Raw genomic sequence first — 18,577 nt, forward strand, 5'->3', positions numbered from 1 at the left:
TTTTCTGTCTGTTTTTATAGAGATGCAGTCTCACTATGTTGGTCCAGCTGGGACTCGGAATCTTGGGAGTAAGCAATCTTCCTGTCTCAGGCTCCTAAATAGCTGGGACTACAGGTCGCCACACCCGGCTCCCACATACAGATTTATTCCTTTTTTTGAGACAGAGCCTCAAGCTGTATCCCTGGGTAGAGTGCCGTGGCATCACAGTTCACAGCAACCTCCAACTCCTGGGCTCAAGCGATTCTCTTGCCTCCACCTCTCCCAAGTAGCTGGGACTACAGGCACCCGCCACAATGCCCAGCTATTTTTTGGTTGCAGCCGTCATTGTTGTTTGGTGGGCCCAGGGTGGATTCAAACCTGCCAGCTCAGGTGTATGTGGCTGGCGTCTTAGCGGCTTGAGCCACAGGCGCCAAGCCCAGATTTATTCTTGATAAATGCCTAACATTGTTTTAAATATATACTATACTATAAAAAAAACAATAAATACTTCTCACACAACAATGTATATATTTTTAATTTATTGCTTAACTCAAATCTTCCATTACCCTAGGGAAGTCAAAATAAACATAACATCTCAAGATTTTTTTCATTTACTTTGCTTTTCATTAAGTGATTACAACTAAAACTCTCCCCGAGTCAATACGACAATGAAGTACAAATATTAGAACAGCACTAACCTTTTCTATTTATCGCAAAATAAGCATAGTCTTCATCCTACAGAAGCTCAACATAACCCATATGACATGACCCAAGAAACTTGAGCCACTGTGGGCCAGTCTAGACAGGAAGGAATTTCAACTGATAAAAAAGCAACATCATAAAAACAAAAAATCATAAACCAAAAGCCCTCTACACCCTCTGGAAATGCTAACAAAACTCCAGAAAGAACGTGTCACAAAAGCAACTGTGAACAAAAATAGTTGAAATTATCTCTGTACAGAAACGTTCTAAAGAATTCTTAAAGGGTTTGGAATAATAAAGGGAATAAATCATATAAATTTAGGAAAGAGACCAAAATGGACATTTAATTAAATATGGCAAAATCTTCATTATTCAAAATTCAACTGACTTGCACAATTAAAAAGAAAAAATAAAGCCCTTACACAAAAATCTCAGTAGAAAAAAGTTTTCATCAAAGACTTTGAGTGTACACATATTTTTAAGGCATTCTAAATTCACAGACATTCTCACCTAACCTACCAAAGCCACTGTCTGCAGTATCATCAATCTCTAAGTCTCAGCTTCTATCTGTAAAATAATCTCAAAAGTCTCCTCTGGCTCAATCACTGTATGTTTAAAATAAAAATCTCTTATTTTAAAAACAACAATGACAACACTACTGATGAGTGAGAAAGTGCACAAATACCCGTTAGGGCAATGTGAGAACATTCAGTTATTGAGAACACAGCACACCCCCACCAGGGTCACGCAAACATTACGTAAAAGCCAAGAAACCAAATCAGACCAGGAATAAGATCAACAATATCATGCAGAAAGCTCTGTATTTCCTCGAAAGCAAGCTGTGTAGCAGAAACCACATGGTAAAAAGACCCCTAACTCAGGAATGAAGATTCTTTTCTTCCCTCTCTTTGGAGCTCTTGGTATCATCAACACTGAAGTCACCTGACCTTTTTAAGACTTAGATTTTTATCTATTTAGAGACTGGAACAGATGATCTCAAAGTTCCTTCCAACTATGGTGACCTCTCAGGAAAAAGAGGGGGAGGCAAGGTGCTTATGTTACACTTACTTTATCCTCAGAAGAGTTGCTCGGCCTCAGGCCCAACGTCCTGTGTAAATATACATAACCAAGTCTAACCAAGCAGACTCCTTATCAGTGTCAGAAATTGATTCCTTAAATATTACTTCCTCAGATTTGATGATTTCACATCAGTAACCATACAGAGAAGAATTATTTCATGTAACTTAAAATATATTAATTTATCTATACAGCCCTATTGGATATAGCCTAAAGCCAAAATGAAGTGTGTCCCCCACACACACACACACCAAAAAAGTACAGGCTTCAGCAGTCAGTGTGCTGCTCTGCGCGTGACGGGATGGAAGCAAATGAGTGATTATGCTGGTAACATGAGGTGCCTTTGTTTCATTTTACACTAGTTTTTTTAAGAAATTATTTTTAAAACTTAATTTTTTATCTATAAATCATGAAGAAAAACCTAATTTTGGTTTTATAATCATGTGAAATATTAACACAGCTCCAAAATAAATTCTAAAAAAAAAAACAACAAATTTATCCCCCAAAAAACCTAGCTTCTTCCCTGTTCCTCTATATGCTTTGAAACACACAGTCTCAGACATAGTAAAGAAGGTTGTTTTTATTTTGTTTACATTTTTTTTTTTTTTTTTTTGGTTAAGCAGGCCCTGGCCAGATCCGAACCAGGTGCACAGGCTGGTGCTCTAATTACTGAATTACAGGCACGCAGCCAGTAGAGAAGGTTTAAAGGCATAGCTTCTAGATTCTAATCTTGGGGGTACTGACGTTCAATTGACGTTGAATTGTGACTTAATCTCTCTAACTTTATTTCTTCATGTCTAAACCAGTGATAATAAGAGAATCTACTTCAGAGGGGTGTTGAGAAGATTAAATGAGATCACCTATGCAGAGCACTTGCTTATAAGACCCCCGTAAGTATCCACTGCTGTTATTAGAACCTCATTTGAGGTTCGCCACAATCCTGCAGCAAAGATACATTAAGAAATGAACAGGGAGTGCCACATCACTGGCCAGGACGACAACTCCTCTGTGGGTCCCAGCACCAGGCCATAGTGCTCACTCCTCAGATGCAGGCTACTCTATGCTCATGCTCAACACACATTCCCTGCAGCCAGTCCAGGAAAAAAGAGGCGTCTTTCCACCCAGGATGACTTCAGAAGACTTACTGTGTTCAGCGCATTGAGAGTTGTATCATCCCGAGAGGCTGCGACACAGCCATCTTCTGTGGAGCCTCCATCACACATCCCCGCGAATGCTGCCATGCTCCTTCAGAAGAAAAGACATTTTTTCCTTCATCAGTACATAGCAATATCAGTACAGAGATTTTAACCCTTCGTTTTCAGCCCAGACCAAATTCCATTACTACATGTAAGATAAAATGGAGTTCTTAGTCCTGCCTCAGCTCTTTTAAAAAAGGATTTTTTTCAAGTTACTCTACAGGTAATCCTTAACTCACACAGAAAAAGACATGTTTTAATGGGTCCATCTCTTATTTCTTCCCACACTACATTAGCACTAAGATTTTTAGACTTGAAGGTATGAATAATCTAAATCTATTTGGCACAATACCCTGCTAGATTATAATCTTTTGAAAGAAAAGTCTCTAGAAAACATGTGAAATTAAGTCCTCTGAAACTTCAGTCAATTCCTCTCTATACATCAACTACATTTAGGTGAATTCAAAGTGACAAAGTTTCTCGGCAGTCCCCAACTCCGCCAGTGCACCTCATCACCGCTGCACACCCACACGCACAGCACTGCTGACCGGAACACAGCCGAAGTTACAATTCAGATGCTCTACCCTGCACACTGCTGATACCACACTGAGCCCCCAGAAATCACTGCAGACAAGGGAAGGCTCTCTGCCTGCTCTGTGACATGTTAGGAATGGATTTAAACTTCCCTTTTGCATCTTAGGCACATGTATGTTGGCAAGTTCTGTGGGACAACTGCAGGCAAATGTTCTCAAATAGGTAAGTCACAAAAATGTCAATTTCGGTTTAGGCACTAACAAGCAGCCACCAAATAAAGAGATAACATTTGTAAGGGATTTAAGATGGGCTGAATGACTCCATTAACTCACCTGGATTGAGAGGTATTGATAGTTACATGTATGGCTTATAAGAAGGAAGAAAGTGACTTTACCATAATAAACTCTTTTTCTCCAGCAGCTAAGCGTCAGGGCCCTGATTACAGAGGGCGTGACAAAACTTGAATTCAGAGAATACACAAGATAGAAATAAAATCTTAGGGAAAAAGGAGAAAGTTTATTGACTACTAATCATTTCAGACAGCCTAATTCGGGAAGCAAGATGGCACGGACTCCTATTACCTTGCTGCCCTCAGGTACATAAGAAGGTCACAGTCGTTAACTCCAGGCATCCAGACCAGCTCCTCATGTTGGGTCACCGTATCACCATCTGGAGAAGGAAACGGTTGCAAATCTGGAAGTTTGGCCTGTAAGAGAAGGATGAAAAAGTCACAACCGAAGCATAGATTATAAAAAGCTGTTTCAACTGGCAGTCCTTGAGAACAGACGCAACGGTTTACTGAGCCTCTTTCTTTGGACAGCAGAAAAATAACAGCAAAACCATGAGTCATTTGAACTGGCCAATACCTCAAGGCAGGCTCATTTCACCACAGAAGATTTCACAACAGACTGCTTAATCTCTATTTAAGGAGCAGCAAACAGCATCAAAGTAAACCAATGCCAACATGATCCAAAGAGTGAAACAAAAAATGGACCTGTACGAGTAAAATAAATAAAAACAGAAAATGTCTCAGGAGGTAATAGCTACTCGATAAAGAAGGGAAACACACACACACATTTCCAATATATCAAGTTTATGAAGAAGACATGGGCAAATAATAAAACCTCACCTAAGGACAGCTGCTGCAACACTGGTGAACTATCCTGTCAGATTAGCCTGACACTCAGGACAGTCAATAGCAATACAAGTCACTGTCAACATCAAAAGATGGACAAAGTATCAAAGTTAACACTAAAAACATACTTGAACTGATCCATGGTGATAGAAATCAGTGGTTGCTTCAGGAGAGGGAATTGCCTCTGATAAGACAGGAAGGAACTTTCCGAGATGACAAATTTTCTGTGCCTTGATGTGAATCACCAAAGCAGACTGAACAGTATGATATAAGACATGAACAATTCACTGTGCATAAAATATACCTCTATAAAAAGAATTTTTTAAAAATATGAATAGTGCTTATCAACCACCATTCTAAGTTACCAGATTCAAATACCTCTGGCATTTATTTTCTTATCCTTACTCTGCCAAGGCAGAGCAAGAGTAAGTCGGTACTATTGCTACCATAACCAGCAGAGGCCTAGAAAAACAAACGTTTGCAAGACACACATGTCCTTATCTTGTCGAATGATGAACATGTGTACATCAGTCTCATATTTTAAACTAAGAGGTAGAATTAAAAAGCTCTAGTGTACACAGAGCCCAGGCAAAAATCTTTAAGAGAAGTCAGCAGGCACAGTAGAAGGCAGCGCCGTCCAACAGGAATAAAATGAGGACCGCACCCGGCAGCCCTCCAGTGGTTATTCAATTAATTAAAAATACTACTGTGGGAAAGCAGAACCCAGAGAAAACAGACTTGAAATGTAATTAGACATTTTACAGAAAAAGAAATACAAATGTCTCTTAATCTTAGGAATTGATGGTCAACCTTGCTGACAACAGAAATGCAAATTAATGACACAGATATATTTCCCCGTCTACCATCTTGACATAAATCCCAAAGTGCGACAGTGTTTAAAGAACGAAACAACCAGCACTCGTGGCCGGGCACAGGGGCTGACTCCTGTAATCCTACCACTTTGGGAGGCCAAGGCAAGAGGATTGCTAGAGCTCAGAAATTCAAGACCCCATCTCTATAAAAAATAAAATAAAATTAGCCACACACGGTGGCACATGCTTCTCGTCCCAGTTACTGAGGTGGGAGAATTGCTTGAGCCTAGGAGCTCAAGGTTGCAGTGAGCTATAATCAGGCTACTGCACCCCAGCCACGATGACAGAGCAAAATCCTGTTCCTAAACAAAAAGTAATAAAATAAATTTAAAAATAGCACTCGTATAAGTAGCTAGAGTGAAAACAAACTGGTACAATTCCCCTACAGAGGGGAATGTGGCGATACACTACCAAAATTACACGTGCACTTGCCCTCCAAGCCAGCTATCCCCCTTCCAGGGACACAGCCTGAAGATACAGTGCCAAAAACATAAAAATCTGCACGTACAGGCTATTCGCTGAAGCATTACTTACTTATAAGAGAATAAACTGCTCCATCCACACATGGAGTCCTATGAAACTACAGAAGGGACGAGAAGGGGCTCTACATACTGCTATGGAGGAGGTGCCCACCAGATACACTGTCCGAAGAAAAAGGAAGGTGACAAAAGTGTGCACATTCTGCTACCATGTACCTCAGCAATAAAAATCAAAGGAATAAAAATACATTATAGCAATCTCATAAAAACGCTAAAGTAAATGAAAAAAAAATGCACTGGTATTAAGTTGATTTGCTCTAGGAACTATTTCGAGTGGCTCTAAAACACACTAATTTGCCAATACAGCCTCAGTGGGATATGCTCTAAGGGCAAAACAAAATTTAACAGAAAACCATTTTCAATAATCATATTGCTTGCAGCAATGTGAGTACTGTTATTTTGAGCTATTATTTCTGTGTTATGGGATTAAAACAAATGAATAATTATGCTGTCATTATTTAAAACCAGGATCTGAAGCATGATTAAAAAGATACAGGCGAAAGAACAGTAAGATTATTTATAAAGCCTAGATACAAATGTTAAATATTGGCATAAATTTATAGTGTATTTTGTATTTTTAAAGAAAAGGGGAAAAAAACCAAACCTATCTCCTAGTCCTGTCAACTGAAAAGGCCTACAAATAGTCCCCAACTCTGTAGGAATGAGTATCTCAGCATCCAGACTGTGAACAGCACCTGCTACCACAACAAAGGAGGCCTCCTCTGAGAGAAGTTTAAGGCGTAAAAATCATGTCACACAAGATAAACGGGACCTACCAAAGACCACTAAGATTAAGTCAGAAGGACACACAGCAGGAAAATGTTCCTACTGGCCCCAAACAGATCATTTAATCACCAATAAGAATGGATTGAAACTGATTAAAAGATAAGAAATAATGTAAAATCCACTGATGACAACTGAAGATATAGTGGAACTAATGCAATTTTTTTTTTTTTTTCTTTTTCAGTTTTTGGCCAGGGCTGGGTTTGAACCTGCTACCTCAGGCATATGGGGCTGGCACCCGACTCCTTTGAGCCACAGGTGCCGCCCACTAATGCAGTATTTTGAAATACTGAGGGGACGAATCAAGCATCTGCTGGGCCTTTCCTACGTGATTCAGGGAAATGGCTGATAAGGGGAAAGCTTCGTTTATTCAGCAAATGGATGAAAGAAGGGTACAATGTAACTTCTGAAATTCCTATTTTTTAGTGCGCTAAAACATTGCTTTTTGAAAATAATGCATAAAGAATATATTTTAAATCTGATGTAAACATTTGATTTTAAATGATAATTTGCAAAACTCTAAGCATAAATAAAGCTCTTCCTTTTCCAAGAATTTAAGCATCTTTTACTTAGAAACCACTTTTTCTGTTATGGTAAGGGGGAAACGTCTGTAAAATAAAAGTCTGGTACAAAGATGTCAAGACACAGAAAACAGACAGTAAGAGGAAAAAATGGGTGGGAAAATGCAGTTGGAGAGAGAGCGGGGAGGAGATGTGACTGAGTGGGACCTGATCAAAGACACGGCTCACCCAGTGTGCGGCGAGGTGGGTGGGATGACACAGTCGGGCCCACCCCATCAAACACACCGAGAAAAGGCTTGACCCAAGCGGACACCAAGTGGAGGGTCTTCCTGCAGCTTCTTAATGTACCAGTTATAACTGTAAATCTGCAATGAGACGGTCTTCTAGAAATTATACGCTCCTGATGATTTCTGTGCTTTGGTTTTAACATTCCCTTCACTTCTTAATTTCTTTCATTATGAATTAAAATAAGCTCTTAAAGAATGTGAATGACATATAGGAAATAATATCTAGGCAGTAACTAGACAGACTCCCTCTCTGCCCTTACAAAGCTCGCTGCTACCAGTATCTCATGCCTCCCAGTGTGACAGCCACGGTTGCTGACGCCCCAACATACATTCCGACTCAAATGATAATCTATGCCAACCATGCTAAACTTGTTCTCCTCATGTTTTACAAACAGACACATGACCCAGTCCATGGTAGTAAGATGTGGGAATACTGGGGACATTCAGGCAAATGCTCCCTGCTCCTAGGGACAAGAGGAGGCCCATTTCCTTCTTCCTCTCAGCACATGCTGATCTCATTTGTTGTAAGATATGTTATTATTCTATGCATTAGAAAGGATAAACGTGGCCAATAAATTATAACCACACCATAGAATGTACAATAAAGACCAACTTCAGAGATAAAATGTGAAGGAAAAAAAAGCATGATGTCAGGTGCCATGACTCATGCCTATAGGATTAGTACTCTGGGAGGCTGAGGTGGGAGGATTGGTAGAGCTCAGCAGTTTGTTTAAGACCAGCCTGAGCAAGACCCTTTCTACTGAAAATAGGGGGGAAAAAAAAAATAGCTGGGCACCATGGAGTATCCCTGTAGTTCCAGCATCTTGGAAGGCTGAGGCAGGAGGGATTACTTCAGGCCAGGAGTTTAAGGTTGCAGTGAGCTATGATGCCACCCTTGTAGTCAACTCAGAGTGACACAACAAGACTCTGACTTTAAAGAAAAAAAAAAGTGCATCTTAGAATGAATGACATCCACATACCCTGTAGTACAGGTGAGTATCAATTAAGGAAATCTCAGAGAAGCACCGCAGAGCCCTGGGTCCAGCCTGACCAGGATGTCCTGGGAAGTGGGACATAACCAGCAGTGTTGAGCCAGAGTCCTGCCAGTCAAAGTATGCTAACTGATGACATACAGAACTCAATAGAATGCCCATGAAAGGGCACAGGCTAAGACAGGGCAAGCTTCCAACTGAAAAGTGTCCTGTCTTTGACTCTCCTGAAGGAAGTTTTTTTTAAGTCTTTTTATTTACTTATTATTTTCTTTTAAATATGGAATGCTTCAGGAATTTGTGTGTCATCCTTGGGCAGGGGCCATGCTAACCTTTTCTGTATTGTTCTAATTTTAGTATACGTGCTGCCAAAGAGAGCACCAAAATCTTTTTTGATGAAAGTACGTAGTGACCAAGTGTCCACCAATGGATGAGAGAGTGTACATCTAGGGTACACACACACAATGGAGTCGGCTCAAAAGGGAAGGAAATTCTGAGACATGCTATATAACACGGATGAAGCTTGGGGACGTTATGCTAAGTGAAAAAGCCAATCACAGAAAGAAACTGTACGATTCCACTCGTGTGAGGTGGTTCTCTGCAGCAGAGCAGTCACACACAAACCCAGCAAGAGGACGGGGCCTGGAGAAGGGAGGGCACGTTTCAATTCTGCACGATAACATGAGTTCTGCAGATGGATGGTGGTGGTGGCTGCACAATTAATATACTTAATGTCACTGAGGTGTATACTGAAAAATGATTAAGATGTAAATCTTACATTATGCATATTTTCCTATAATTTTTTAAAAGTATGTGGTGATGTTTTAAAAAAATGAATTTACACAAAATTCCCTATAGCAGTAACAATTCTACAATGCTGCACAACAGAATAAAGGGCCAGTAGTCTGACAACGAATAAAAACCTAAAGAAGCCACTAATATTTACTTTACCTGATGACTAGGACCAACACGAATTTCCCCCTGGGTACTGTTCAGCCTCCTGTCACGAACAGAAAAGATCAAGTTAGTGCAGTATCAGTACAGTTTTGACATAAACATTCATATATTTCATCAAGGAAAGTAATTCAATTCAACTAAATGAAGGGCAACTCAGGAAGAATTAACTTCCTTGCTACTTCTGACACTGCCCAGTCCATGGACCGCTGTCCCCACACCTTTAAAGCCTTTTCCTTCCAATGACCCAGCGACTCCAGCTGCCTGTCTCTCTCCCCGCACCATCACTCTTTCACCCCTCAGAGGCAGACTTGACTTCTGTTAGTACAATTCCAGGCAGACATGTCTTCTTTTCAAAAAGATGTGAAGGTGTCCTTATGACCATAGACCTTATGACGTACAAATGAGAAAACTTAGGGTCATTCAGCCAACCACTTATTCATTTAATAAATAGGTATTACCAGTAAGTGCCTACTATAAGCCAGAAATCATCCTAGGTGCTGGGATAAAACAACGAACAGAACACTGTCCCTACCTTCTTGAAACATATTCTAATTGGGGAGAAACAAACAAACAATAGGTCAAGGATGATAAATGCCAAGAATTAAGCAGATGATAAATAACGAAGTATTACGCAGGACTTAGTAAAGTAGAGCATGTGCAGAAACAAAAAGGGCAGGAGCCCAGCAGGCTTCTGAGGTGACAGAGCTCATCTCCCTGTCTCTGCCACGTCAACTGGTCTTGCAAGACTCTCCTTCCCTTGCCCCAAATCCACACTAGCCAGATTCCCTTTAAAAGCCAATGATTTTTATGAAATCTTTCCTTATCTCCTGCCCATTTTGCCCCACACACATTCCTCAAATGGGCAGTGTCTTCCTCTTTTCATTCCTTCATAAAATATTTGGCGAATGTCTTTTTTTTTTTTTTTCGTCTCAGGCACTGACTGGGTATACAGTGGTAGACAAAGAAATTCTGGTCGCCCAGAGCTCTCTAGTACTTGCGATTTGGAGTCATGCTATCTGTGGGCAAACTTAAAGGAAACTCTTTCTGTGCCCAGTGGTAAGACTTTGTTTTTTGTTTTTTTGAGATAGAGTCTCACTTTGTCACCCTGACTGGAGTGCCATAGAGTCACAGCTCACAACAACCTCAAACTCTTGGGCTTCAGCAATCCTCTTGCCTCAGCCTCCCGAGTAGCCAGGACTACAGGCACCCGCCACAACACCCAGCTAGTTTTCTTTATCTTTTAGTATAGACAGGGTGTTGCTCTTGCTCAGACTGGTCTCAAATCTGTAAGCTCAGGCAATCAACCTGCCTCAGCCTCCCAGAGTACTGGGATTACGGGTATCGAGGTGCCCAACCTGGCCAAGACTTTGGTATTTTATAGGCCCCATCAAAGTTTCAACAGTACCGATGGCTCTTACACAGTGACAGCTGTTTGATGAGTGCTTGTTGACTTGGACTGAACTGAAGGACGTGATACAGCAAAAGGCCCAAGAGGAGCTGCGTTCTCTTGTTTTCCTCTCACAGATCCGATACCTAAACTATTATGTTTGAAACTGTTAAAAAGAATCTTTAGAAAACTATTATTAACTTTAGGTACCTTGGGTCCAGCACTTTATTCTCTTAAAACAACTTTGCGTGTGAAGAATCTTGTTCTGGCAAAGTCCACAGTAGGTGTGACAAAGGAAGAAAAGAGGAAGAGGACGGCAACTAGGAGGAGGACAGCCACCGCAGAGACGTCACGAGGTCCAGTCCTCAAGGACCTAACACCCCACCTAGCTCCACCCCACAACAGCAGGGTAGGACCAATCACTGCGTTCATGAACAAGTAGGAGACAGTCCAGGAGAAACAGCGCACAAAACGCTACGGGCAACTGTCAGAATTAGGCAGCTGGGAGGACACACTCACACAAGTGACAGGGTTCTAAGGAACTCCGAGGCGACAGGCTGAAAGGAAGGGCTGCAGAGGAGGGTCTGCCTGAAGGGCCGACTTTACCATCAGTCATCTTTGTGTCTCTGGTAGAGAAATGTCATGCTGGAAGATGGCTTAGGTAGGAATTCAAAAGAGCTGTTTTAGGAGGTATGTTGAAGATTCAAATGAGCCAGGAAGCTATTTTAATCATGAGTACTTAAGAAAAACAAGCAGTTGGTGTTATCACTCTTTCCCTTCCAACTGTCCCTTCCCATTTTCTAACTAGCTATGTGCAAATGAGCTGCCCAAAGTTGGCTCCTCTATTTCTAGACACTGTCCAAATGCTTTCTTGCCTACGAGCCCAAATTCATCATCTTAGAAAGCTTTAGCCATAGCCTGTCCCAAGTACTTGTGCCTACAGCTCAACCTTCAGGTTCTTTTAGGTTGGTGTTATTCTAGAGTTCTCAAGTGGTGGATATGGAATCCTTTCCACATCACTGCTACCTACAGTAAGGCTGTGACAATTCCAAAACAAACACTCCTGGTTCATTCTTACTTTAGCCAATGTTACTATCGTGTTCAGCTCAAAATACATGTCATGATAATAAAATAAACCCCAAATACTGTTAAGTGTAACTACTTATATTCCACTTATTTCCATAAAAAACAGGAGGCAAATAATTATTAATACACTAATAATGATACAAGTGAAAGAAAAAACATATTGGGGCATTTTAAGAGACTAAATTGGAAATTTTAAGTTCATATCAAAAAAGAAAGAGTACTGGTAAGGTAAGTAGGTTATAATATACACAACAAAGAACCTTCTTAAAAGCATATTCAAAAATCACCCTTTACAACAAAGTATTTTTAAATCAGATGCAACTTTTAAATATCAGTTTCGTTGCAAGGAACAACAAAGTAATTTCTGAGCAGGGTTAGGATCTGAAGTCTACCACATCGAGGGACTATAGAATGCACAATGGCAGAGAATTTTCTAAGTCCAAGGTATAAAAAAGTAGGTGGCAACGTATCTGAGAGAAAACCAGATGCGTCTGACAGAAAAACTATCAGAACATGAACTAAAGGAGAGAGACAAGTAGGCTAGAGGGAGACTGCCAGCATCCAGCTGCACCCCGCGTCGACTTAACAATCGGAGTTAATTAGCTATTCACTCCCTTAATTAAATATCCTTCCCCTGTTGCTGCACGGTGGTGCTCCCTTCTTGAACACACCTCGCCATGAGAAGATGATGCCCTACTCTGACTAATTTTGACGCTGCATACGTGTATCTACTTTGGGACTGTAAGCTTCTAGAACACAGGACTGAAATTTAATCCATCTTTTCGTATCCCAGGGATCTAACACAGTTCTGGCTTAACATTATCTATGCATTCAGGAGAATTAAAAGTTCCACGGTGAGGCAGGGCATGGTGGCTCACACCTGTAATCCTAGCCCTCCGGGAGGCCGAGGTGGGTGGATTGCTTGAGGTCAGGAGTTCGAGACTAGTCTGAGCCAGAGGGAGATCCCATCTCTAAAAATAGCCAGGCATTGTGGCAGGCACCTACAGTCCCAGTTATTTGGGGGACTGAGGCAAGAGGATAGCTTGAGCCCAAGAGTTTGTGGTTGCTCTGAGCTATAATGCCACAGCTCTCTACTGAGGGTGACAAACTGAGAAAGACAGAAATTCTCAAACTTTTAGGTCCCAAGAACCTTTTATACTCTAAAAATTACTGTGGCCAGATGTGGTGGCTCATGCCTGTAATCCAGTAATCAGCCTGGGCAACATAGTGAAATCTTGTCTGTACAAAAAAATAAATAAAATTAAAATCTCAACAAATTTGTTTTTGCAAATCATCAAAATGTTTAATTTAAAAATAGCAATAAATTCAATACGTAATAATATATATGACATCTTTACTAAAAGTAGTTGTGTGTAAAGAAAGTGAAAAGGAGGCTTTATTTTATATTTTTATAAATCTTGTTAATATCTGACTTAACAGACGTCAGTTGGATTTTCTAATATACTTCCGCATTCAATCTATTGTAATATGTTGTTTTGGCTAAAGTTTATGATGAAAATCCAGCCTAACACAGCTATGTAACTGGAAAAGGTAGCCCTTTTTTTGTAGATAGACTTCTCATAGATTTCATTTCTGTGTCATGTTATATATAGATATATGCATATATCTTTTTTAAAAAATACAATCTACGTTCCCTTCCCCATCAAACTCACAAAAGGAGATATAAATCCTTCTAGGATTGCCATGAGGCTTCCCAAGATGGTCAGAGCCAAGGAAAAAATCCATCTCTCAACATCTTGAGAAACAGTGACTGTCTGGGGCTCTGGAGTCACTGAAGCAGCAGCACTCGCAGGGCCCAGGGGGGAGAAGAGAGGAAAGAGAGGAAAAGGAAGAACTCTAGTGTGACGGGATTCTAGGGTGGAAGTGTCCAGTGACTCCTCGAACAGCAGATTGAACTCTTAGTGTGAGAATAAAGATGGGGGCCCTATGGCTCTTCAAATACTGCCCAGCAGGCAGGAATGGGGAGCAGGAGCGTGGGACGAGGCATGCAGGGATGACGTGCAGGAGAAGGAACACCTGTGGGTTATGCTGGAGACGGAGCCACCCCCACCAGGGCTGCCCATCTACTCAGTGGCACATAATGAACAGGGACAGATGCTGAACTCTTACGGAAAAAGGACAGAGAGCGCATGGCAGGGAGGGGGAGTCATGGAGCACAAAAGAAAGTCCCAAGCAGGAAATGTACCATCTAAAACATGGCCTGTACTTGCCTCTTCCCTAGAGAAGGTGTGATCATACTTTGGGGTGGGGAAGGCGAAGGGTCATGAACCTAGGATTATCAGCTGGCCAGGGGCACAAGAAGGCTCTCTGAGGACTGCTATGAGGCAGGCAGGCAGCTGGGACACCCCCCCCCCCAGCCCCAGGGGAGAAGCAACAGTCCCTTTAATCCAACTTGGACCAAATCTTGGTGCCCAGCCCTATGCCCTTTGAGGCTTTCTTGCTGGGCTAACACTAGTTGCTGCCAGGAGCTGGTTCCTAAGCTCAGTCAGGTGCTGCTAGGCCGTCCCGAGATGTGGCTGCATCTGCTGCTTCCATCGTAACGTTAAAGGGTTTTTAAAGTTGGCAACCTCACTTTGAAGCTGCTGCAGCTCCTTGCACTAACTGGCTTGCTCACCTGCTCCTCACAGCCTACACGCCACTACTGCAGAGTTCAGGCAATGGCGCCAAGATCCTGGTGCTGGATATCCTGCCCCTGGTAGCTGACTGTGCTGGTCCAGGGAGCTGTGAATCCCGGCAGTGCACATGGCTTCAATCACAAGGTCTTCCAGTTGCCCCATGATAACACGGACGGGGCCAGGGCCTACATAAACACCGCACAGGGGATATACTTCAGCAGCTAGGGTAATGGCTGATAGGTGTTAGAACTTATTTTTCTGAGCCTCCAGGAGTGGGGCAACATTCTGGGCTTCAGCTAGGTAGTTGGATACATCCCCTAAGCAAACACTGTGAGCAGCCTCAATGCAGAAGCAGAGCGGCTCTCAGCCAGCTCTGACACTGGCACACCCAGCAGTTCCCCACACAGGCAGACATCACGGGCCTCCAGCATGCTCTGAGTGAGTGTGGCCAGTGTTTGCCCTGTGGCTGACCGGGGAACTGAGCAGGAACTGTCCCTGGTTCTGCCCTGTCATCCTCACTTCCACACTCGTGGCCTCACTCAGCTGAAAGGACCAGGGCTCAAGGCGTCTATAGTCCAGGCTAGACCTGTGTGAGGTTACCAAGAAGTTTCCTCTTCTGGAGCACTGGACAAGCCACCACTCAGTCACCTCCCACAGCTGTTCCAGGCCTTTCCTGCCACCTCCCTTGAAGGGAACCTTTTTTTTTTTTTTTTTGAGACTGAGTCTCACTATGTCCTATGGCAGTACAGTGTCATGGCATCACTGCTCACAGCAACCTCAAACTCTTGGGCTTAAGCGATTCTCTAGCCTCAGCCTCCCAAGTAGCTGGGACTACAGGCTATTTTTTGTTACAGTTGTCACTGTTGTTTTATCTGGCACGGGCTGGGTTCGAACCCGCCAACCTCAGTGTGCGTGGCTGACGCTTGTAACCACTGTGCTATGGGCGTCGAGCCAGAAGGTAGTCTTTTTGATACTACACCAAAACTCAACAAGTGATGGGCAGAGTGTGATCTTTACATTCCATTATATTACAACTGTTGTTGTAATATATTATATTACAGACATTATATTAGTCTGTCGTGCTCTTTGACCACATCTGCTCAGACATGACTTTATAATGCTATGTGTAAGTTATATTGAGAATACTCATTCACTAAGTTTTGCAGATCTTTCAAACTGCTAGAGTTCATCATACAGTATTCTTAAAAAGTCACGTTCATTAACATCACCACCCACCTCCTAAGAAACTTTCAGTGTAGAGAAGCTGTCAGTCTCAGTGTGGTGGGCACAGTTTTTCGAAACTCTAATTTTTACATAAAAGGTTCAAATTTTATAATTCCAAATACTATCAGTAGTTTTCCTTGAAATGACAGGCTTACTTCATTCGTTTTCAGAAAATATCTACCAAATACCCAAGTCTGAATGACACAGTTTATCTGTCAGTTGTTCTTCCAAGTAGCAATGATATTGCACGAAAATAGTGGCCACTTCCACTTGTAACTCAAAAAACTTGACACACAGGGTTGCTCAAGACAGCATAGGCTCACGGTGTGCAGAGTACTAGAAAGACAGGGAGTCTAAGACTGAAATTTAATAAAAATCAGAGTTCACAAACCACGCTTTCAGAAGACTAATTACGACATACTCTGAACTTTATAAAATATTCCGAAGGCCTCCAGGATCCCCCTTCACTTAGTAATGACAGCAGCTGACGTGTGAGCTCTCTCTCTCTTTCTGTTGTAGCTGCTCTACACTATCTCATTCTAGGTATTAAGTCATTTACTTCATGTTTTGATATTCAAAAACATTAGCATTGTTAATCCCAGAAATTCAGATCTCACTCTATCCTGTGTCTTGAAACAGTATAGCTGCTGGATTGGCGCCTACAGCTCAGTGAGTAGGGCACCGGCCACATACACTGAGGCTGGTGGGTTTGAGCCGGCCGGGGCCTGCTAAACAACAATGACAACTGCAACCAAAAAATAGCTGGGCATTGTAGTGGGCGCCTGTAGTCCTAGCTACTTGGGAGGCTGAGGCAAAAGAATCGCTTAAACCTAAGAGTTTGAGGTTGCTGTGAGCTGTGATGACATTGCACTGTACTGAGGGTGACATAGTGAGACTCTGTCTCAAAACAAACAAACAAACAACAACAACAAAAAAAACAGTATAGCTACTAAAGAGGTTTTTGCTTGAATGCACAATACCACATAATTAACAAAGCAGGTCTAAGGCAAAGAGAGTGGTCATCAATTTAAGAGAAAAAATCCAGACCAAAGGCAGTGTGACTCCTAGTGACATGAAAGGTATTACTGTCTGAAATAAGAAACTAAGGTTGAAGTCACAGCCCTGATAATGCGAGACACACACACCCCTCTGTCCTTCTCTCGGGGTTTCACATACATTATCGTAAATCTTGCTATCTCGTAGTTTCAAAATAATAATACTATTGCTTACTAAGTACTTCCTATGCTAGGCATACAATATTTCATTATTCCCATTACAATTTATGAGGCAGCATTTTCGCTTTATAGATAATAACAACACTAATAAATCGATAGCCACATCCACTGACTATGTACCAACATTTACTATGTACCAGGCATTGCAAGCTAAGTAATCTTTTTTTTTTTTAAGCTAAGCAATTTCCATGTATTTTCTTATCTAATCTTAAAGACAACCCTGTAAGATATATGTTATTATAGCCTCGGCATGTACAGATAAGGATGCTGAACCTAAGAGATGAGAGGCAGTTACCAAATATCATCAAGTGGTAAACAAATGGGAAAACCAGCATTCAAACTCAAGTTCAGCTGATTTCAAAATCATGGCTCCCACTCATATTCCAATATGACAGAGTAATTAGGTTACTAAACCAAAATTATACATTAATTACAAACAAAAGCTTGAGAATGCATGTCCTTTTTCCTATTTCAGTTCAATATTCATTTTGAACACCAGAGCGAGTCCAAGTGAAGAGTTTTCCTTTTGAAGTTCGATAATGAGCCTGATAGGGAAAACCTATCAAAGTCAAAGAACAATTTATATAATGTTCTTGAAATGACAAAATTATAGAAAAGGAGAACAGATCAGTGGGTGTCCGGGATGGTGAGGTCAGAGCGGGAGGGAGGGAGGGAAGGAAGGAGCCGACTCTAGCAGGAGGAAGGTCTTTGTGGTGAAGGACAGTTCTGCATTCTGGCTAAGGCGGTTACACAAAGCTGCATGTGTGGTAAAGTGGCACAGAACGATACATAAAATGTACCGATGCCGACTTGCTGGCTTTGATGCTGTATTTCAGTTATACAAGGTGGGCTCATTCTGCAGGACCTTTCGTAGTGTCTTTGAAACTTACTGTGAATCTCGACATTGAACTTTTTTTTAAAAAGTCAAAGAAAAGGTACCTGAGGAATGTACTGCAGACGGTCTGGAAATCAGAAAGAAAGTCAAGTAAGAGAAAAGCTGATTAAATAACAAAAAAATTCCCCCCCCAAATCTGTAGACAGCTGAACAAGCAACTGAAGAAAGACAGCCATGGTTCATGAGCGAAGAGATTCAGGGATTAACTCCAAGCCACATATTTCTTATTTCCTTATGTTTACTAAGGATCTCCGCTATGTGGTCATCATTTTACAGGCATCCCCATACTGTGAATCATATTACCAAAAAAGAATTAAGAACTGTCACCATACTCCCCAGCAAAAGAAGGAATTTCCCTGTGTAGCTAATATAACTTGTTTTTCAAAACAACTGAGGTTTAGCCTCCATTATTCTACAAATCTTTGCTTTGGAATATGAAAAAATGGTCCTAGAAGCCAAATTACAACAATAGTGTTAAGTCATTGTGTTTATTCTTTAAGTATTAAAAAAAAATAAAGAAATTCACTGTATATGAAATCTGAT

General features: G+C 41.5%; 1 protein-coding gene and 1 non-coding gene across 8 annotated transcripts in view; both read right to left on the reverse strand.

The window, feature by feature from the left end:
- The window catches only part of RERE (arginine-glutamic acid dipeptide repeats), a 413,923-nt gene that overhangs the window by 120,839 nt on the left and 274,507 nt on the right, over nucleotides 1–18,577 (reverse strand). For all 7 annotated transcript variants that reach the window (XM_053575354.1, XM_053575356.1, XM_053575353.1 and 4 more), the window contains 3 exons: nucleotides 9,566–9,614; nucleotides 4,070–4,194; nucleotides 2,904–3,003 (listed from right to left, as the gene is read on the reverse strand). In XM_053575354.1, the coding sequence (XP_053431329.1) occupies nucleotides 2,904–3,003; nucleotides 4,070–4,194; nucleotides 9,566–9,614 (274 nt within the window). The remainder of the gene's footprint in view (nucleotides 1–2,903; nucleotides 3,004–4,069; nucleotides 4,195–9,565; nucleotides 9,615–18,577) is intronic.
- Nucleotides 8,889–8,995, reverse strand: LOC128575639 (U6 spliceosomal RNA). Its single transcript, XR_008377065.1, has one exon. It is a non-coding gene; the product is annotated as a U6 spliceosomal RNA (small nuclear RNA).

This window comes from Nycticebus coucang, chromosome 22 (genome assembly GCF_027406575.1).
Source record: "Nycticebus coucang isolate mNycCou1 chromosome 22, mNycCou1.pri, whole genome shotgun sequence".
NCBI classification, from domain to species: Eukaryota; Metazoa; Chordata; class Mammalia; order Primates; family Lorisidae; genus Nycticebus; species Nycticebus coucang.